The sequence below is a fragment of the Anneissia japonica genome, unplaced genomic scaffold (genome assembly GCF_011630105.1).
Source record: "Anneissia japonica isolate Jap-2015-1 unplaced genomic scaffold, ASM1163010v1 scaffold1078_len308785_cov188, whole genome shotgun sequence".
Lineage (NCBI taxonomy): Eukaryota > Metazoa > Echinodermata > Crinoidea > Comatulida > Comatulidae > Anneissia > Anneissia japonica.
In genome coordinates this window covers 33,577-51,467 of record NW_022725562.1, presented here as the reverse complement: position 1 = coordinate 51,467, position 17,891 = coordinate 33,577, and the positions used below count along the sequence as shown (strand labels likewise).

Genomic DNA, 17,891 nt, shown 5'->3' with positions numbered 1-17,891 from the left:
GACTCTGGCTAGACAATGAACATGCTTGCTTCATCAGACAAGACAAAAGATATCAATTAACGTCTCCATGGTAACGTTAACTTTTAATCCTACTACTCTAGTATTGTTGCTTTTTATTGAGTAACAAAAGATTGAATCGATAGCATGAATCGTGTACATATTTTGAGTATAATTAATGAAGAAACGAATATCATATGTATGAAATACTTCAGTGGAGGAAACCAATTTTCAACCTATTCTTATATAAATTATATATATATGTATACATAATTAAATATATATGGCCTAAAGGCCTATATAAATTATGATATAATAGATAAAATCCAAACTAGCTTTATATATAATAAGAAACGAATACCATACTTTACTGGAGAAGAACTTCAATCTATCAAACGCTTTGTTTAGAGCAATGGTTTTATTATATTTTTATGATGTTTACAATTCTTAATGTGATTTCAATTTTTTTTTTTTTTAATATTTATTTTTTAAGTAGTTTTATAGTGTGTGTAGGCCTATATATAAAATGAAAAAGAGGGCCGATTTAACCTGCCGGGCCGAGTTGACTGGGCCTAGTTGACTCGAAGGATTTGTATTTAGTGAGCGGTATTGTATTATTAATTGTGAATGCGTCATCGACGTTCCATACATATACACGCATTGGCAGCCGTTCTGGAGGGCGGCCGCTATAGGTAGCGGCCGATATGGGCCTACTCCGGCCTACAGGTATCATCACGCAATTAAAAAACTTTACATTAGTAATTACTTAATTAGTAATTAATTACTGTATGTATGCAGGATAGGCCTAGTGTGTGTAGTTAGTATTGTAGAAGGCCTTTTTACACTAGGCAGGCGGCCTAGGCCTACATCTAGTTCTACAGTAGGCCTAGCCTAGACCTACTACTACTACTCCTACTATGATTTGTTGAACGTAGGAGGCCTAGCAGGTCAAAGGGCAATGAAAAGTACCAAAACGGCAACAGACCAAAACGGCAACGACAAGTACCTAAACAGCAGACCAAAATGGCAAAATCAATTCCAAGACCATGGAGGTTATTGAGAAGATCACTCGAAAAAGCTAAACACGGCGAAATGGAGAGCACGTCCTTTTCTTAATGCGCATTACTTACCTTACAGTCAATCACTATGGTTGCGCAATCGTTTCCATCTTGAAGCTAATAGGCCTACATTGATCTTCCAAGAAATACCAAACATAATAATATTTTCTAAAAAAAAGAGTTTCCAATTTAATGAAACATTTACATCAGCTTTAAAAGTATGGTATATTGCAACTTGAATTTCGATAAATTGGATAAAACTCGATAATTCTAATTTTAACAGATACAGTATTAATTAAGGAATGACGGAGGATTATAATAACCTAAGTCATTTTAGGGTTAACAAGGCCCAGGGTTAACTATTCGAAAATTCAATCCAATCAGAGTAATTTTCATTTTTACGTTGCCTTAGCTTTATAGTCAAACCAATCGATCTTTAGACACAATTATAATGAACACAGAGTAATTTTAACAGAAATACTGTATTTTCTGTTCCTGAAATATTCACATAATAACATACTAAAAGTCCGAAAAAAATCAAATCAAGAGAACATTTTTCATTATAAAGAAGTTAACTTGTGGCCGAGTTGACTTGTGGCCGAGTTGACTTGTGGCCGAGTTGACTGTGGCCGAGTTGACTTGTGGCCGAGTTGGATCGAATTCCTAGCCTAGATCTACTACTACTACTACTCCTACTATGATTTGTTGAACGTAGGAGGCCTAGCAGGTCAAAGGGCAATGAAAAGTACCAAAACGGCAACAGACCAAAACGGCAACGACAAGTACCTAAACAGCAGACCAAAATGGCAAAATCAATTCCAAGACCATGGAGGTTATTGAGAAGATCACTCGAAAAAGCTAAACACGGCGAAATGGAGAGCACGTCCTTTTCTTAATGCGCATTACTTACCTTACAGTCAATCACTATGGTTGCGCAATCGTTTCCATCTTGAAGCTAATACATTGATCTTTCAAGAAATACCAAACATAATAATATTTTCTAAAAAAAAGAGTTTCCAATTTAATGAAACATTTACATCAGCTTTAAAAGTATGGTATATTGCAACTTGAATTTCCATAAATTGGATAAAACTCGATAATTCTAATTTTAACAGATACAGTATTAATTAAGGAATGACGGAGGATTATAATAACCTAAGTCATTTTAGGGTTAACAAGGGTTAACTATTCGAAAATTCAATCCAATCAGAGTAATTTTCAGTTTTACAATGCCTTAGCTTTATAGTCAAACCAATCGATCTTTAGACACAATTATAATGAACACAGAGTAATTTTAACAGAAATACTGTATTTTCTGTTCCTGAAATATTCACATAATAACATACTAAAAGTCCGAAAAAAATCAAATCAAGAGAACATTTTTCATTATAAAGAGGGTTTAAATCACACACTTTATCGCACAACTGCTGTGCTGGAGCGTACAGTATAACGCATGTCGTTGCCAAGTTGTTGCTAACAAAAAACGCCCGCGCGCGATCCAAAGGCAGGGAACACATTGGTTTGTCGCGTCAAAGGAATCTGTTGCCGAGTGATCTCCTTCTCAATAATACCTCCATGCCAAGACTAACAAGTGCAAGCAGGCGCGGGCCACAGTTATAATTTTCTGAATCGTTATGAAATTGTCGTGATAGGCAAATCGAATATTGCCATCGCTCTTTTTCCCAATTTTAATGTTTATTATTATTGTTATTTCGCATTTTTTGACTCGTTTAGCCTCATTTTGTCTGTATTTGAAAGATTTATTTGTATGTTTTACTGATATTGTTTTCCCATCCCCCCCCCATCTTTTTAATATTGAATTTGTATGACTATTATTATTATTATTATTATTATTTATTATTATTATTAATGATATTATTGCTGCTGCTGCTATTTAGCTTCATTTTTACCGTATTTAATCGTAGTACGCTTTCATGTTTATAATCAGTTTCTGTTTTTTCGTTTTTTTTTCTTTTATGACATAAATTGTTCATCGTTTTGGTCTTGCCGTTTTGTCTTAGCTAAGCTACAGCAGATCAGCTATAATTAATTCCATATGCTTTCTTTTTATTTCAGATTGCAAGAGGATAAAGGATGAGTGGTTCAAACTCGGATTATTTAATGGCGACAGAAGAAAATCTTGTTGTATCAAATCCACATCTACATGTGGAAAGACAGACAGATGTCTCTTGTGCTAGTGATGTCAGAGAACCAAGTATAAAAAGAGATCCTGATGAAAGAGTTGAGGAAAGAATATCAGAACAGAGTTTGTTGACCTCTATGGAAAATCAGAGGACAGATTTTGCCTGTTCAAAAATGGTTCTAACAGATATTCCTTCACTTGTTGACAGTGATAAAAATAAAAATCACTCGGATATGAACAATGAAAGTTCAGAAAAAGATGATATTAATGATTTCGCAAGTGATGACGATTCACATGAAACACTTAGTAAATCTTCAGAGAATATGTCAAACATATCAACTGAAAGTGTAAACCGTTCCTCATGCAAAAGAAAATTTAAGCAGATGAAACATCACAGAAAAAAGAAAAAAAGGAAGTTAAAATCTGGAAATATAGATGAAAAAGGTGATAACAATCAGCCTTCATATTCCTTATACAAAAATGTAGACAAGAAGAAGCCAAATACATCGAAACCTGTTAAGATACCATTTCGATTCTCTCCAAAAAAATCCTGCTCTGGTTCCCGGTTTAAGCGAAAGCTGTTGGACAGCAAACGCAAAAAGTTGAGATTTAAAAGAAGGAAAGTGGAAGGGGAGAGTGACTCAAGTGATGATGAAAGTGGTTTTGGTGTCAACGATGAACTTGAGGAGATGTTGGAAAGCAATGCTGTGAAGAATAACCTCACAGCTATCAATGTCAAAAGTATATTGCATGTAAGTTAGTATATTCATTGGCTTTATTTAAAAGTAATGTCTTTAAAATATAATTTGCTATAAAAGTTAAAAATTAACAAAATTCAAAGTTATTTCAGATCCATTCTGTATACTATGTTGAAAACTATGGTATAGTAAGTTCATTGTTAGAGCTTAAAAGGTGATCTTCATAAATATTGTTGATTATGTACAAGAAAACTTTTAATTTTGTTGTCTACTGCACCATTGTTTATCATTTATCATCAATTCTATCATGTACAGTAGGCCTATTTTCTTTTTATAGATCTGTTCAAATTCAAATTCAAATTTTATTTTTGGATGAACATAAATACAATTTACAAAGAAAGGTGGAAAACCTGCCATCCAAGGATTGTCAAAAAGTTTAAGAGGAAAACTATCAAGTTTACTTCTGAATCTATAATATTTTTAAATGATTATCTGAATGTTTTTGAGTAATCTTGATCAGGGCATTTTAAATTATATATTAATTTTGTAGTTGAATTTTGCCTGGAATGATTATTGATCATGATTGGTATTTTTGATTATGTAGATATTGATAAAAACTAATCAGTTAATCACTAACAAATTAATCATTTTGCAGCATGTGATTACTAATGAACATGTTCTTGCAATGGTGAGGAACACGATGCTGGAAGAAGAGAAGAAAGAACCATCAGGAAATGCTCAAGATGAGGTGGAAGGAGAAGGGATGAATGAAAGTCAGGAAGCTTTGTTTGTATGTGCTGTAATAATAATATTGCCAGTCTTACAATATATAGTGCACACACACAAAAAAATGCTCCAATGCGCTCTGCAACAACAAAAGATGCAGTGACTTGAGACTATTTAATTAAAACTGTTCCATAATGGATGGGCTACCTCTAATGTATTAGTTGTCCAGATCAGGGCTCCACCCACCGATGTCCAACACTGTCACACTCCGGTGCATGCAGGCACTCTGTTAGGCAGTTAGCTGGGCTTTGGTAGCTTCCATTTCAGGTTAGGCCTTCGGCTCTACTACTTTACACTGTAAAAGATAATGTCACTGTCTCGAGTTTAGAACAGGTGAAATCCTCAAGTGACAGTGAATGGTTTTCATGTACAGTAATAATTTAAATAGTAAACATACCATGTACATTTCAGCTTTTAGGCGAGACTTTTTTTTATTCCTTGTTTTGCGTACTTATTTTTTTAAAGATCATCAGAGGAGGGTGGAATAAAAATATAAATAAAATTTTGTTTTCTTATTTAGCAAATAGTTTTGACAAAAATATCCAGAATTAGGAGAAAATAAAAATAAAATTTTATTGGTGAATGTAAAATAGGATGGTTAAATGCATCAAATTTATTTAATTATAAAGAAATCTACATATCTTATCTTTGGAGATTTCAAGGCAGCAGAAGGCGTAATAAAAACTTTTAAAAACTTTTATTTTTTTCTAAACTTTTCACTTTTTTTGGCCAAAAATAAAATTATACTTTTATTCGAAATCATCAATATTTGCAGTCGGCGGGTTCGCTAAACAAGGTATAAAAAGTCCCACCTTACCATCAATAAACTAAAGAGATAAGCAGTGTGTAGACATATAGACAAAAAGTAACAATCATTTTCACATGCAACCAAGTAATCCATGTAAAATTCAGATTCACCTTACCACAAGGCAATCCTAGCTTTACATAAACTTATTATTACTGTACAATACTAGTCCTTAATTTAACTTCAGATTACTTGACAAGGAAAGCTTGTTAAGTTGTTATATTGTAAAATGTTATGTGTGAATTTGGTATTAGTAACAACAGAGGTGTGACAAAAAAGAGTAAAAACAATGAAAATTTCCAAACCGCAATTAAGTATAAATTATATAATTCTAAATCAACGTCTCACTCTTATACTTTTAGGAACCAAAGATGACAAGGTCAAAATTGAAAGAAGTTGTCCAGCAAGCTTGGAATGTAAGTCTCTGCAAGTTGATTGGATCATCTATTTTGTACTGATCATTCCTGAGATTATTTTCATAAAAGATGAACCATTGAATCCCTGGCTTCTATAAGAGGTCTTTTATTATAGTTTGATTTGTTAATATTTTTTCATTTATGAATTTGAGTACTGATGATAATAAAGTACCAATCACATTCATAATTTATTTTATTAATAAGATGTGAATATAATCACTGTAATGATGCTTTCTTCCATAAGGCACCTTATGTTTGGCCTCTGTCCCCTGTGAAAGGCAAGAACGTAGTTCCTCAGTTTGCAGAACTCAACTTCCCTGAAGATTCAGAGGATGATGAAGACTACCAGCCTGACCCGAATGAGGTGAACTGCTTTTTTTATGATTTTTATTTAAGTTTTGATAAATGGAGCTCAGTTATGAGGGGTTTAAACGTAAATACAAAGGGTGATCATTTTTACTTGCAGAGAGGCCATTGGACCTGTGTTAGCCACGTTACTGGAAGTGCAGATGTCTACCGGAACTCATCTGCGGCCACAGGTCATAATGACCTGAAAGGTCCAGTCTCTGGAGGTCTAGGCTAATTACCTCTCTCTGTTTGCATTTAAGAAATTTGTTTGGGAGATGAAAAATACTATACAATGATTGTTAGATAGTCACTTTGATTTAATCTCATGTGGCTTATTCAACCAATCACCATAATATAATATATTTAGGTGTTGTATAATAAATATTATATAATATAGAGTATTTTATAATGCATACTATATAGTTAAATCTACAATTCATTAAGTCTGATTAACATAATAAAAAGTGCAAAGTATCGCATCCCCTAATGTATAAATTACCTCCGCCAACGAAGTTCGCAGGAGGTTATGTTTTCGCCTGGTTTTTTATTTAGCTATTTATTTGTCTGTCGGCATATTTGTTTGAACAGCCTACAACCCATATTTTTTTATCAGAAATTCATCAAACTTGGCCACAATGTTCCTTTACCTAAGATCTAGAGCTGATTAGATTTTGAAAGGCCAGGGTCAAAGGTCAATGCCACAATCAAGGAAAAACTTTTTTTTTTTATTTATTTGTCTACAGCCCATAGTTTTAATCACAAACTTGGTCACAATGTTCCATGACCAAAGATCTCAAAGCATTTGAAGGTTGAAGGGTAAGGGTTAAAGTTCAAGGTCATAATCAACAAAAAACATTTTTTATTATAAATTTGCCGTATAGAAATGTGTGACGTGTGCTAATACCAGCTTGCCGGTAAAGTGTAAACAAACATACCATTATTTTATATGTATATGTGAAAACAGTTTGGTGTAGTGGTTAGAAGAGTGTTCTCCACACTACCAGCCCCTGGTTTTTCATTATGTTTTTTATGGGAACAATATGCAGTGGAAATTTATACTGAGGAGAATTATAATGTGGATAAAGGTATGCACTCTCCGAGTGCCCTCTAGTTATGTTTTCTTTTTAATAAACCCCTTTTTATTGATATCAATGTATACAGTATTGCTGTAATACAATGTTGTAGCCCTTTTGCATCTAGATGCTCCACCTAACCATGGGTACTGATTAAATCTACCATAGTAGAAACTAAAAATATTATTAATGCCAGTAGAGTTGGATTCAAATTCAATTAATATTGCTCATTCTTTTTCTTTACCTTTCAGAAGGAAGAGAGTGATCATGAAAGTTATGTCTCATCCCAAATTAGTGACTTTGGATCACCTCTACCTTCTACACCACTGTCTCGATACAGTTTTTTAGACAACAAGGAAGAAAGTCCCATTATAGCTGAGAATAAAAGTAAAAAAATGACAGAAGACCTTGAGAAGGCTTCAATATCAACTCATCCTCATGTAAAAGGGAAAGTGGATCTGATAAAACCTCTGCCGTCACAACAACAGTCTGACAAAATAAGTGATGATAATAATTTTATGATGATGCTTGATGAGATGGACAAGGAGTTGGACTCGATGAATCAGAACAAAATTGAAATGGTAGGAACCTTTACACTTATTTGTGTAATGATTATTTTATGTAATTATTTTGGTCTATTTAATTGTCGTGGAACACAAGTTTCCACAGAAATATGGAAACGTATGGTTGTAGAAGATATAGAACATGAATAAGAAGATAATCAATGTCTCCCTTTTTAGTTAGAACCACCATGTCACATAACCACCATGCTACTATACATCTCCCTTATTAGAACTACCATCCCGGGTCCCACATCTTCCTCACTAAAATCACCATTCCCTTACCTAGAACCGCCATGACACATCTCACTACTAGAACCACCATGCCACATCTCATTTACTACATCCAATGGCATGATGTTCCCAGAAGTCTTTTACTTAGTTGTCCAGATCTAAACCATCCCACGTCTTTCTCACCAAACCATCATGCCACATCTCCCTTTAGAACCACTCTTTTGATGCTCTCATAGGTGTTTTACTGATTAGTTATTCAGATCCAGTCAATCCTACATCTTCCTCACTAAAACTACCATGCCACAATTTCCATAAGAAACCACCATGCCACATCTCCCTTATACTAGAACTACCATCCCACATCATCCTGACTAAAACTACCATGCCACATCTCTCACTAGAGCTACTATGCTACATCTCCCTTAAAAGAACCGCCATGCTACATCTCCTTCACTAAAACCACCATGACACATCTCCTTACTAGAACCATCATCCCACATATTTCTTACTAGAGCTACCATGTCACATACAAAAAACCACCATACCACATCTTCCTTTATAGAAGAATTGCTGCTGTTTGAAACTATTCTTTTCTGTAGGATAACATTGCAAAAAGAACAAGATCAAAACTAACAATTGAAAATTCATTAGATGAGATAGAGGCATCATTCATTGCTCCTGACATTACTGCCGACATGTATGACTCAGATTGTGAAGATAAAGAGTGGAAGGAATGGCTCAAAGATTTATATAAAGATAAGAAAGGTTAGTACAACATGACACAAGTCATGATGCATAGAAGCTGCAGTTTTTGAATTATGTATTTTTTTTATTGTTAGATCGATTGAGTAAATTGTGTCAGTTGATTGATTGGTTGATCAGTCTACTGATTGGTTTCTTGGTTAAATAGTTGCCTGATTGATTGAATCAATAAGCCAATTCATGGTTTGAACTTCCCAAGAGCATATCCTTTGGTGTCAAAGGTCATTTGACATAAACCTATGTTGTGTCCATGGTGTTTACAGTATGTTGATTGACTTTGATATGAGCATATGCAGTTCTAACTATAAATTATTTAGTTGATTGTTTGATTAAATAAATGATTGATAAGTTTTTGATAATTAAGAGATTGTCTATGGTGTGGTGCTGTCTACAATAAATTGTAATTATTGAAGTTATTGTTGATTACTATAGCAATATTAATTTTACTTTTGTTCAGATAATGAGTTAAATGATACATTTGATGATGAGCAGAATGATCCTGACTTCAACTTCATGGCTAATGAAGAAGAGGTTATTGACACCGAAGAAACAAGAACAGACAGAGCTGTTAGAGTTAGCAGTAAGTTACAACAAGAACAATTAATTCATAGATTTTTTTCACATATAGATGTTCACATCTCGAATCTTTTTTAAGGCTTACGGAATAAGTGTTTTTTTTTTTAGGTTTAAGTAAAATTTCTAGTGTTTCACAGGATTTGAACCCAGTCGTCTGTGATATGAAGGCGGCACCTTCACATCAAGTTACAACTCTTGCTTCTATTTTCATCTTTTCATCCACATTATAACAATCTACTGTACAAATTGATCGTTATTTTTCTACAACCAACAGAAGTTATAGGTTTAAAGAAATAATTAATAATTATACACTGTGCAAACTAACTTGCAATACATTCAGTGGTATTAAGGTGTAATAAAGTATTTTTCATAACCAAATGTACTGTTTGGGCAAATTCAAACCCAAGTATACTGTATATCAAATGTCCTAGAGAGTAGATCTTTGCAATATTGGGATGAGGCAACTAAGAATTACTGGCTAAGGCATCTACTGTAGGTTTGAAGCAAATACAGTTTTTGATAGGTTTACAACCGTGTTTGATGATAAAAGGTAAAGATCCAAAGTGAATAAGCCCTCTGCAATGTATCATCGATTTATTTGAATATGGTGAGTTATTAGTATAATATTTAAAAAGCAATGTAACCAGTAAGTTGGGATGTTGCAAATATGGAGATGTCTAATCAATGCCTTTGGAAGGTTTTTTATTAGAGAGACTGTTCCACCTGATCTCAACAAGTAGCAACACTTTAATCATCACAAATATTGGTAAATCTTTTATCATTAGGATTGGTTGTTACGTTTACAACAAACAATTACTGTGAAAGTGTAGTCTCAATAGGATATAAGTTTAGTGTGTGTGTGTTTTTTTTTTGTACTGTGTGTTTTTTTGTTTGTTTGTACTGTGTGACCTCCCCTTTTTAAGGTTTCTCCATTTGTTTTATATTTGCATAGATTTTTATATTTATATACTGTATTTTCAGTGTTCTCCCATAATTGAAACATTTTTACTGGTAAATTTGTGCATTGAATTTAAATTAGCTATGCATGCAGTGTCAAGTGTTTCCCCTTTTGAGTGGTGTTTAATGGATTGAAAAAAAAAACAACACATAACCGAGTCCTATACTGGAATAATGTTCCTATATTGAAAGATGGCTAGCCTAGACCACCTAGCAATTACAATGGTTTTTTTTAATTTTACAAACACAAAATTTTTACCGGTTGGCTTGATATTTTTACCGGTAAAATTGACAACTAAAACGGCTTCACCAGAACACTGATTTCACATTTTTTTCTTGCCTGTAAGTGGTAATTCTTCACTTTTAAATAAATAAATAAGTATAAAGTATTAAAAGTAATAAATAAATTAAGTATAAAAAAAAAATTAGGATTATCTAGTTTTTTAAAATTAGTTAGAAACAAATGTATATAATTTTGTTTAGCATGTTTTTTGATATGATTAGAACCTTACCTGCTGTGTTTAATTGTTTTACAGAAAAGGAGTTGAATGTACTTTTGGATGAATTGCTAGAAAGTGTAAGTTGTTTAAATACTGTTGAATGATAAGTAACGTGAGCTTTAGTTATACTTTGTTTATACTGCATATCTGTTATATACTTTGATCTGTTATGATTTTCAAAGGATCAAAGTAGCAGCTAATAAACAAAAATTTAATGAAGAATACAACAGTTTTAGTCTTCATAATAGGCAAAACCTAGTTTTTTTACTATGGCATTTACGGCACTAAATTTACTTGGTTCTCTAGTCAAATACCATCATCAGAGAAACTATTGCACACGTACACTAATAATAATACTAATTGTATTGTTAACATTTAATTTTAATGATCTATTTTTTTTTTAAGGAATAACATTTTTTTTCGTAATTTTGTAAATTTAACTTGACTTGAATTTACTGTAACTGTGCTAATTGTGTATTTTTTTGTGACTTTTGTAATTTTTAATCTTTATAAGTAGTTTTTTTATTTTTAGTTTGACGCCATTCAGTGCATGGCTGCAATGTCAAATTTTATTATTTTAATAGTAAACTAGAATGAAATGAAACTTAACATGGCTAGGGATCAAATAATAACTGGAAAAATAAAGTTGAGTGAAATAACAACAATATACATGTAATTAGTGAACAACAAATTGATACAGACAAAGTTATATTTACATGATATAATCGTTTAGTGAGGGCTGTTCCAACTGAATGTGAATTTGAAGGCAAAGTTCACTATTGTGAAACAATTTTCATTAGTCAGTTGTTTACATTGATGGGAACTGTTCAATTGCTTTAAAATGTGGAAGTTCCCGATCACAGTGCTCACACATGCCTGAGACAAATTTCCAGAATGTAATGTGTTTCATTATTTTATTGTAGGATGAATATCTATTCACAATCAATTTTATCTGGTTTTTTTTTTGTGTTTTTTTTTTAACCAGATAGGCCCAGGGCCTATGGCTGAAAATTAGTTTTTATTGTAAAATGTGAAAATATAATTTTCATGTCTCGCATAACATTCCACCTAGGTTATGAACAAAAAATAAAAGTATGTTTTGCCTATTTTAGCACTATGTAAAATGCAATCATACATTCTTAATTCACATCAACAGAAGAAAAACTAATAATTTTAAATAAAATAAAAATAGTTTTTTTTGTTATTATTAGTAATACTTTCATGAAATTAATGTTTCAGTATGGAGGTGAAACTGGTTGGAATGAGCCTTTTGAGGTGCCACAAGTTGATTACCACACCCAGAAGACAGTGGCAGGCATGTTGAGCAACAAGCCTGCCAATACCCAGGCTGTCCCTAAGGTGCCCATCAAAGTTGTTTTGATTGTAACACCTGAGGAACGTTTACAACTTACACAACAGATGCAACAGGTTGGTTAGTGGGCCCTGCTGTGCCAGGTTCTTTCACTTGGTACTTTACTCAGTCTCCATCTTAAGTTGGGTTTTTTTCGTCATTTAATTTTGTACTTCCTATGCGAGTTATGAAGGATCACTTGGAATTTATGTCCATTCTATACCCACGTTTACACTGTATTTTATTATATTTTTTTGAACTAGTGCAAAATACCAAAATCTGATCAATCCTTCGCTCCCTATGAAGTATTTCTAGTCCTGTAGAAAACTTTGCAACTGGCTAATTTTTGTTTCAAGTCATTCACATGATTTGATTTTAGTATATGTGATTTTTTTTTTTTGCTCATCCATCTGACTATTGATTTTGAATCTCTTCACAGCATGTACAGCTGTTATGCCAGATGTATTTGTTAGGGCGAGGTGACAAAAACTACAACATGGAAGCAAACCAGGCTAAGATGTTCCTGAACGAATTAGCCATGTTAGGTGGCATCACCCTTCAAAAGGAATCCAGTGAAGTTGACACAAACAACCAACCTTTTCAATCAGACAACTCTTTCATAGCCTCAAACTTAAGAGGTGCGCTGGAGATCGTGAACAATTGGAATGATGAGAAAAGAGAATCCCCTACAAACTCAACAGAGAAAAGAGGCAAGAAGAAGCAGGAACATGCTACATGTAGCACAGAATTATACTACAATTCTAAACCAGTACCAAATGATGCTAAGATTGTTTTGATGAGTAGCACTGTGTTCATGTATCCAGAGTTGCTGCCACATTGTGGTTTGAAATATCAAGCAACAAATAAGCCAACATTTGTTGATTCTGAAGATAAGTAAGTATTTGTCACTTCAAATGTATTTGATAAATGTTTGCGCCATTGATGAGATGTGTGGTATAGTACATCATGTGGCGTTAAGATGTAAAGCATTAAACGCTTGTTTTAATATTTATTTTTATACTTTATTCAATTTCCAGTTTTAAACATGAACATTAAAAACTACAATTAGCACCTGCTGCTAACCAAACGTAATCAATTCATTAGTGAGCATTGCTATGTAAGGCTGTCATTTCGTTTTAAAAAGGACCTTATAAATAATATATTAATATTTTTATGGTGTTAACTATAACATCAATTTTCGTCTAATTTAAAAGGAAAAATACTCTTTGCATAATAAAATCTGCAAAAATTCTCAGACATTAAATGATAACATAGGAAAAGAGGATTTTTTTATGAACAGACTTTTTAATACAAAAGTCCAGTTTATTCATAGCCAATTTAATGGTTAATGCAAATACTATAATGGTAAATAAGTAAAAACATATATACTAAGCAATTCAAATATAGATTTTATTGTTAAGTTTATTAACACAATATTTATACTTTACAGTGTATCATTACTGCATTATTCTTCCACATTTTCTCCCAGTCTGATTGTCTTAGGCTTGCAACAGTTTGACAAATTGGATACAAAGTTTAGATTGATTCAGAAACATATGGTACCCAGTAAAACTGTCAAGCAGATACAGGCCAGAATTAAAAACTTCAGCACTAAAAAAAAACAAGCAAATTCAATCAAGGTAATCAATTTTTCAGTCAATCAGTGTATCAAACAATAAGTCAATCAGTCAGTCAGTCAAGTAATTAATCAGTCAACCAGTCAATTAATATATGAATCAGTCAATCAATTAAAGAAATCAACCAATTAATCATTCAGTCTATCACTCAATCAAACAAACAATAAGTCAATCAATCTGTCAGTCAAGTAATGAATTTGTTAATTAATTAATCAGTGACGTAATCTATCAGTCAAATGGGAGGCGGAGCATTCATGTTTAAGTCTGTAGTTTTAAGAAGTTTTAAGAATGTAGTCCTATAAATAAATGAATAAAGAAATTGTGTAATAAAATTCCTCTGGCGGGACTCAAACCTGCGACCTTTCGCTGTCAAGGCGAGCGTCATAACCATTAGACCACGGAGGCTTCATGGTTAAACAGATTCAAATACCACCAGATACACTCCATTACACAATAAGTATGGCTAGAAACAAAGGTTCGAGTCCCGCCAGAGGCATTTTATTACACAATTTCTTTATTCATTTATTTATAGGACTACATTCGTTGCGAGCTATGCTACACGATGTATTATTATGTCCTTTATTCGAACTCTGTATTTACCTTTCTTTGATAATTTATATATATAATTTAACAGTGTTAACGGCTACCTTGATTTATATATATACAAATATAGGTATATAATAACAAAGAGTGTGTAATGCTTGTTGGTTGTCTTTCAGAACTTCAAGTTGCATAATGTCATACCTCCCAGTAGAAACCCCTGTCAACCTGTTCTACCTGGTCAGGCGGTTGCTCCAATATTTCAGTTTCAAAGTAGACTGCCTGATTGGATGAAGGTTACAGTTTATTCATTTATGTGTAATTCATAATCATAATGACAGTGGTGGCAGTGATGAAGATGATGATAATGATTACTACAATTTCAATTCTGTTACTTTGTAAACATACAAAATTTTCAAATAGATGTAGAATCAAATTACTGTGTACAGATTCTAAAACCTTACAGATAATGATGATTTTCATCTTCTGCTTTTTTTTAAGAACCTTAAGATGACTAGTCTAATGAAGTTAGAACGGGATCTAGAAAAAGAAAGAGAAACAGAGGAAAGGACAAAAAGAGCAGTTTTTGCTTCCCTTGATGAATCTACAAATAACACAGTAGAAATATCAAAGTTGAAACAGACATTAGTTCCACTCAGAAGAAGAAAGAAACATGGTATGGCATTACCCAAAATGGTAACAGGAAACTCTTTGCCTGTTGGTATAATACAGACTCTTAATGGACAACAGATTATCCAATTATTACCCAACCAAATCTTACAAAGTAATTCAGGAGTTATGCCAAGTTTTACTAACATACCACCCCACCAAATTTCATTGGCTAATGCTGGTCCTATTCAAGCAGTTGTTGTTCCTCCAAACACACACACAAAAACAGAAGTAACTGCAATTTCTGTACCAACATCAAGTACATTTGTCGGGATTAACAGTGTAATGAATAAGAGCATTATTCAACAGGGAAACAGCCAAAATACTGGCCTCGCACAAACTTCTTTGCAGTGTATCACCATGAGTAGTCCAAGTGTAGTGACCAGTCCTTCCATCATTACCCTTCAACAAGTTCCTTCTACTAAAGCAATTGCTGTTAATCCCATCAAAACTACTCAAGCATTATCAAATGTTTCTAGCGGCACTGGTATATTGCAACCAACCACAATCGTGATTCCCCCAAACACTCAGACACAAGAGAAAATGCTTGTTCAACAAAGCACTGTTGTATTGGTTCAGAACAATGGAAATAATCAAAATTCCAGTGGGAGTGAAACTCCTACTTCTAAAGAGACCCCACCAATTAAGGAAGTGAATCAGGAGGTTAGCAGTTCTTTCCAGAAGGCACTTGTTCCCTCTACATCACAAATGATTCAATTGAGCCCTGGGAAACATGGACCTGTTATTCAGTTTGGTGGAAGGAAATCCTTGACAAAAGATTCAATGAAAGTAGCTATAGGAAAAAACATCATGCCAATTTGTCTTAGTAAAGGTGGTGGAGATGGAATTTCAGCTCTTAGAGGCTTTCAGATTCTCCATGCTTCACCTGATGCACCCATTGTTTCTGATCAACCCCAAGAAGGAAAATCGGAGAAAACGGCTCCAGAGAAATCAGAACAGAGTGACGCCAGTTGTCTGACAATTACAAACTCTGCTAAAAATTCTGAGAATCTAAATAGTAATTTGATAGCAAAGGATAGCAAGTGTTCTTCATCTATTTCGCCAACTGAACATCACACAAAAAGTACAGGACAGCTTTCTGAGATCACAGACGCCAAAGGTTCTAAAATTGATCCTGACCATGGTCAGTGTGCTGCAGCTACCTATGATAGTAATATTCCAGTGGTGACACCAGACTCTGTGGCGATGGAAACTGTTTCAAAATCTGTTGAAAATACTCAAAAAGAAGAAACTGATTTAAATATCAGTAAAGATTCTAGGATGCTCATGGATGATTCTATCTGCCAATACAATGAAAAAGATGAAGGTGATATAGAAGTTGATATTATGACAACTGATGATGATGACATGAATAGCAGAAAAGAGCAAAAGAAAAACGAAAAAACAACATATGAAGATGATGAAGATAAACCAATTGATGATGATGAAGATGATTTTGAGTTGGATGTTGTTGGCGTGTCTGATTCAACATCTTCGGCAGTTAATGTCAAAGATCCTACAACCAAGGAAATCACTAAAAGTTCAACAAAACCTGAAGATCAAGTTGATATTGAGGATGGTCAAGACAACAATCCTGATGAGGAGCATCCTATGGAGTCGGTGTCAAATGCAATGTCTGAAGAGCAATTGAAGGCCTCAAGAAAAGTTGCTGCCAAGAGGTTGAAAAATAGGCTTCGAAAAGAAATGGAATCCACTGTTGTGCTTCTTGACCCCAACATTGTAGAGAATGATCCAAAGGTAGTTATCATAAATGATTTAATTATTATATTTCTTGATTTATTATCATGAATTTGTATCTTAATTCTTGCAGTCTCTTTTATTATTTATTTAAATTTATCAATGTGGTCAAAGCAATTAACTTCTCCTACTTAATGATTTGTGGATTAAAACAAGTAATAGGAAAGATATTTGTCCATAAACCTTAAATGTTGTAACTTATTGTATGTATATTCTTGTAAATTCACTTTTCCACAAAGTGGAGGAAGTTTCTGTTGTGGATTGAATAGATATAGAAAAAATTTGAATTACAATAATTCTTAAATTGTTTTCCAGAAAGCAGAGCGGGATGACATCTTTGCAAGAGCTTATTTGAACAGAGTGAAGGTACACAAGTTGCTGCAACCTTATTCATTGTGCTAATTTAATGTTTATCATTTGATAGAATCAGAATTCTCCAATCTGTTATTTGTTGTGACTAGATACGGTCACCTTTACACCTAATTGCACTAATTATGTTAACTTTTTTGCCTACTTGTGCTGGTGTAGGGCATGGCATGTCAAAATAATGGCACTTTCCCGCTCACCTTTTCGTCCGTCATCTATTTTGATCAGTATAGAAGAAAGCCGCTTCTGCAAGTTAATTTGTAATTTTTTTTTTTATTTCTGCAGGATACATTCAAAACTCATCCTTATAAGTACCTTGAATTTTTAAAGGTTCTGTCTGATTTTCACTCTGATGAGCTGCATATATCACAAGTAAGTTAGTTTGATATGTTAAGGGGTGCTGCTGTAGTAGCAAGGTGGTTAAGAGTGCTACTATAGTAGCACAGGGACGTATCCAGGGGGGGAGCCGTGGGAGCCGCGGCTTTCCCCCCTTTGTACACACTGTTAAAATTTTAAAGTTTATTCTTGAGCCAATACAAATTCTTTCCTGGGATCACTCAAAATGAATACTTCTAAACATGTAAATATGCATCAGTACCCGTTATACATAGGCCTAATAGAACACATAGGCCTAAGCGTGATTTAAAATACACATCT

General features: G+C 33.5%; 1 protein-coding gene across 1 annotated transcript in view; it reads left to right on the top strand.

The window, feature by feature from the left end:
- The window catches only part of LOC117112737 (GON-4-like protein), a 41,950-nt gene that overhangs the window by 3,060 nt on the left and 20,999 nt on the right, over positions 1-17,891 (top strand). Inside the window, exons 2-16 of the mRNA XM_033255884.1 lie at positions 3,132-3,950; positions 4,552-4,686; positions 5,850-5,903; positions 6,148-6,267; positions 7,576-7,905; positions 8,718-8,883; positions 9,338-9,460; positions 10,950-10,990; positions 12,153-12,341; positions 12,704-13,158; positions 13,754-13,904; positions 14,621-14,737; positions 14,943-16,868; positions 17,184-17,234; positions 17,520-17,606. Coding sequence (XP_033111775.1) covers positions 3,150-3,950; positions 4,552-4,686; positions 5,850-5,903; positions 6,148-6,267; positions 7,576-7,905; positions 8,718-8,883; positions 9,338-9,460; positions 10,950-10,990; positions 12,153-12,341; positions 12,704-13,158; positions 13,754-13,904; positions 14,621-14,737; positions 14,943-16,868; positions 17,184-17,234; positions 17,520-17,606 — 4,746 coding nt within the window. The 5' untranslated portion in view covers positions 3,132-3,149. The remainder of the gene's footprint in view (positions 1-3,131; positions 3,951-4,551; positions 4,687-5,849; positions 5,904-6,147; positions 6,268-7,575; positions 7,906-8,717; positions 8,884-9,337; positions 9,461-10,949; positions 10,991-12,152; positions 12,342-12,703; positions 13,159-13,753; positions 13,905-14,620; positions 14,738-14,942; positions 16,869-17,183; positions 17,235-17,519; positions 17,607-17,891) is intronic.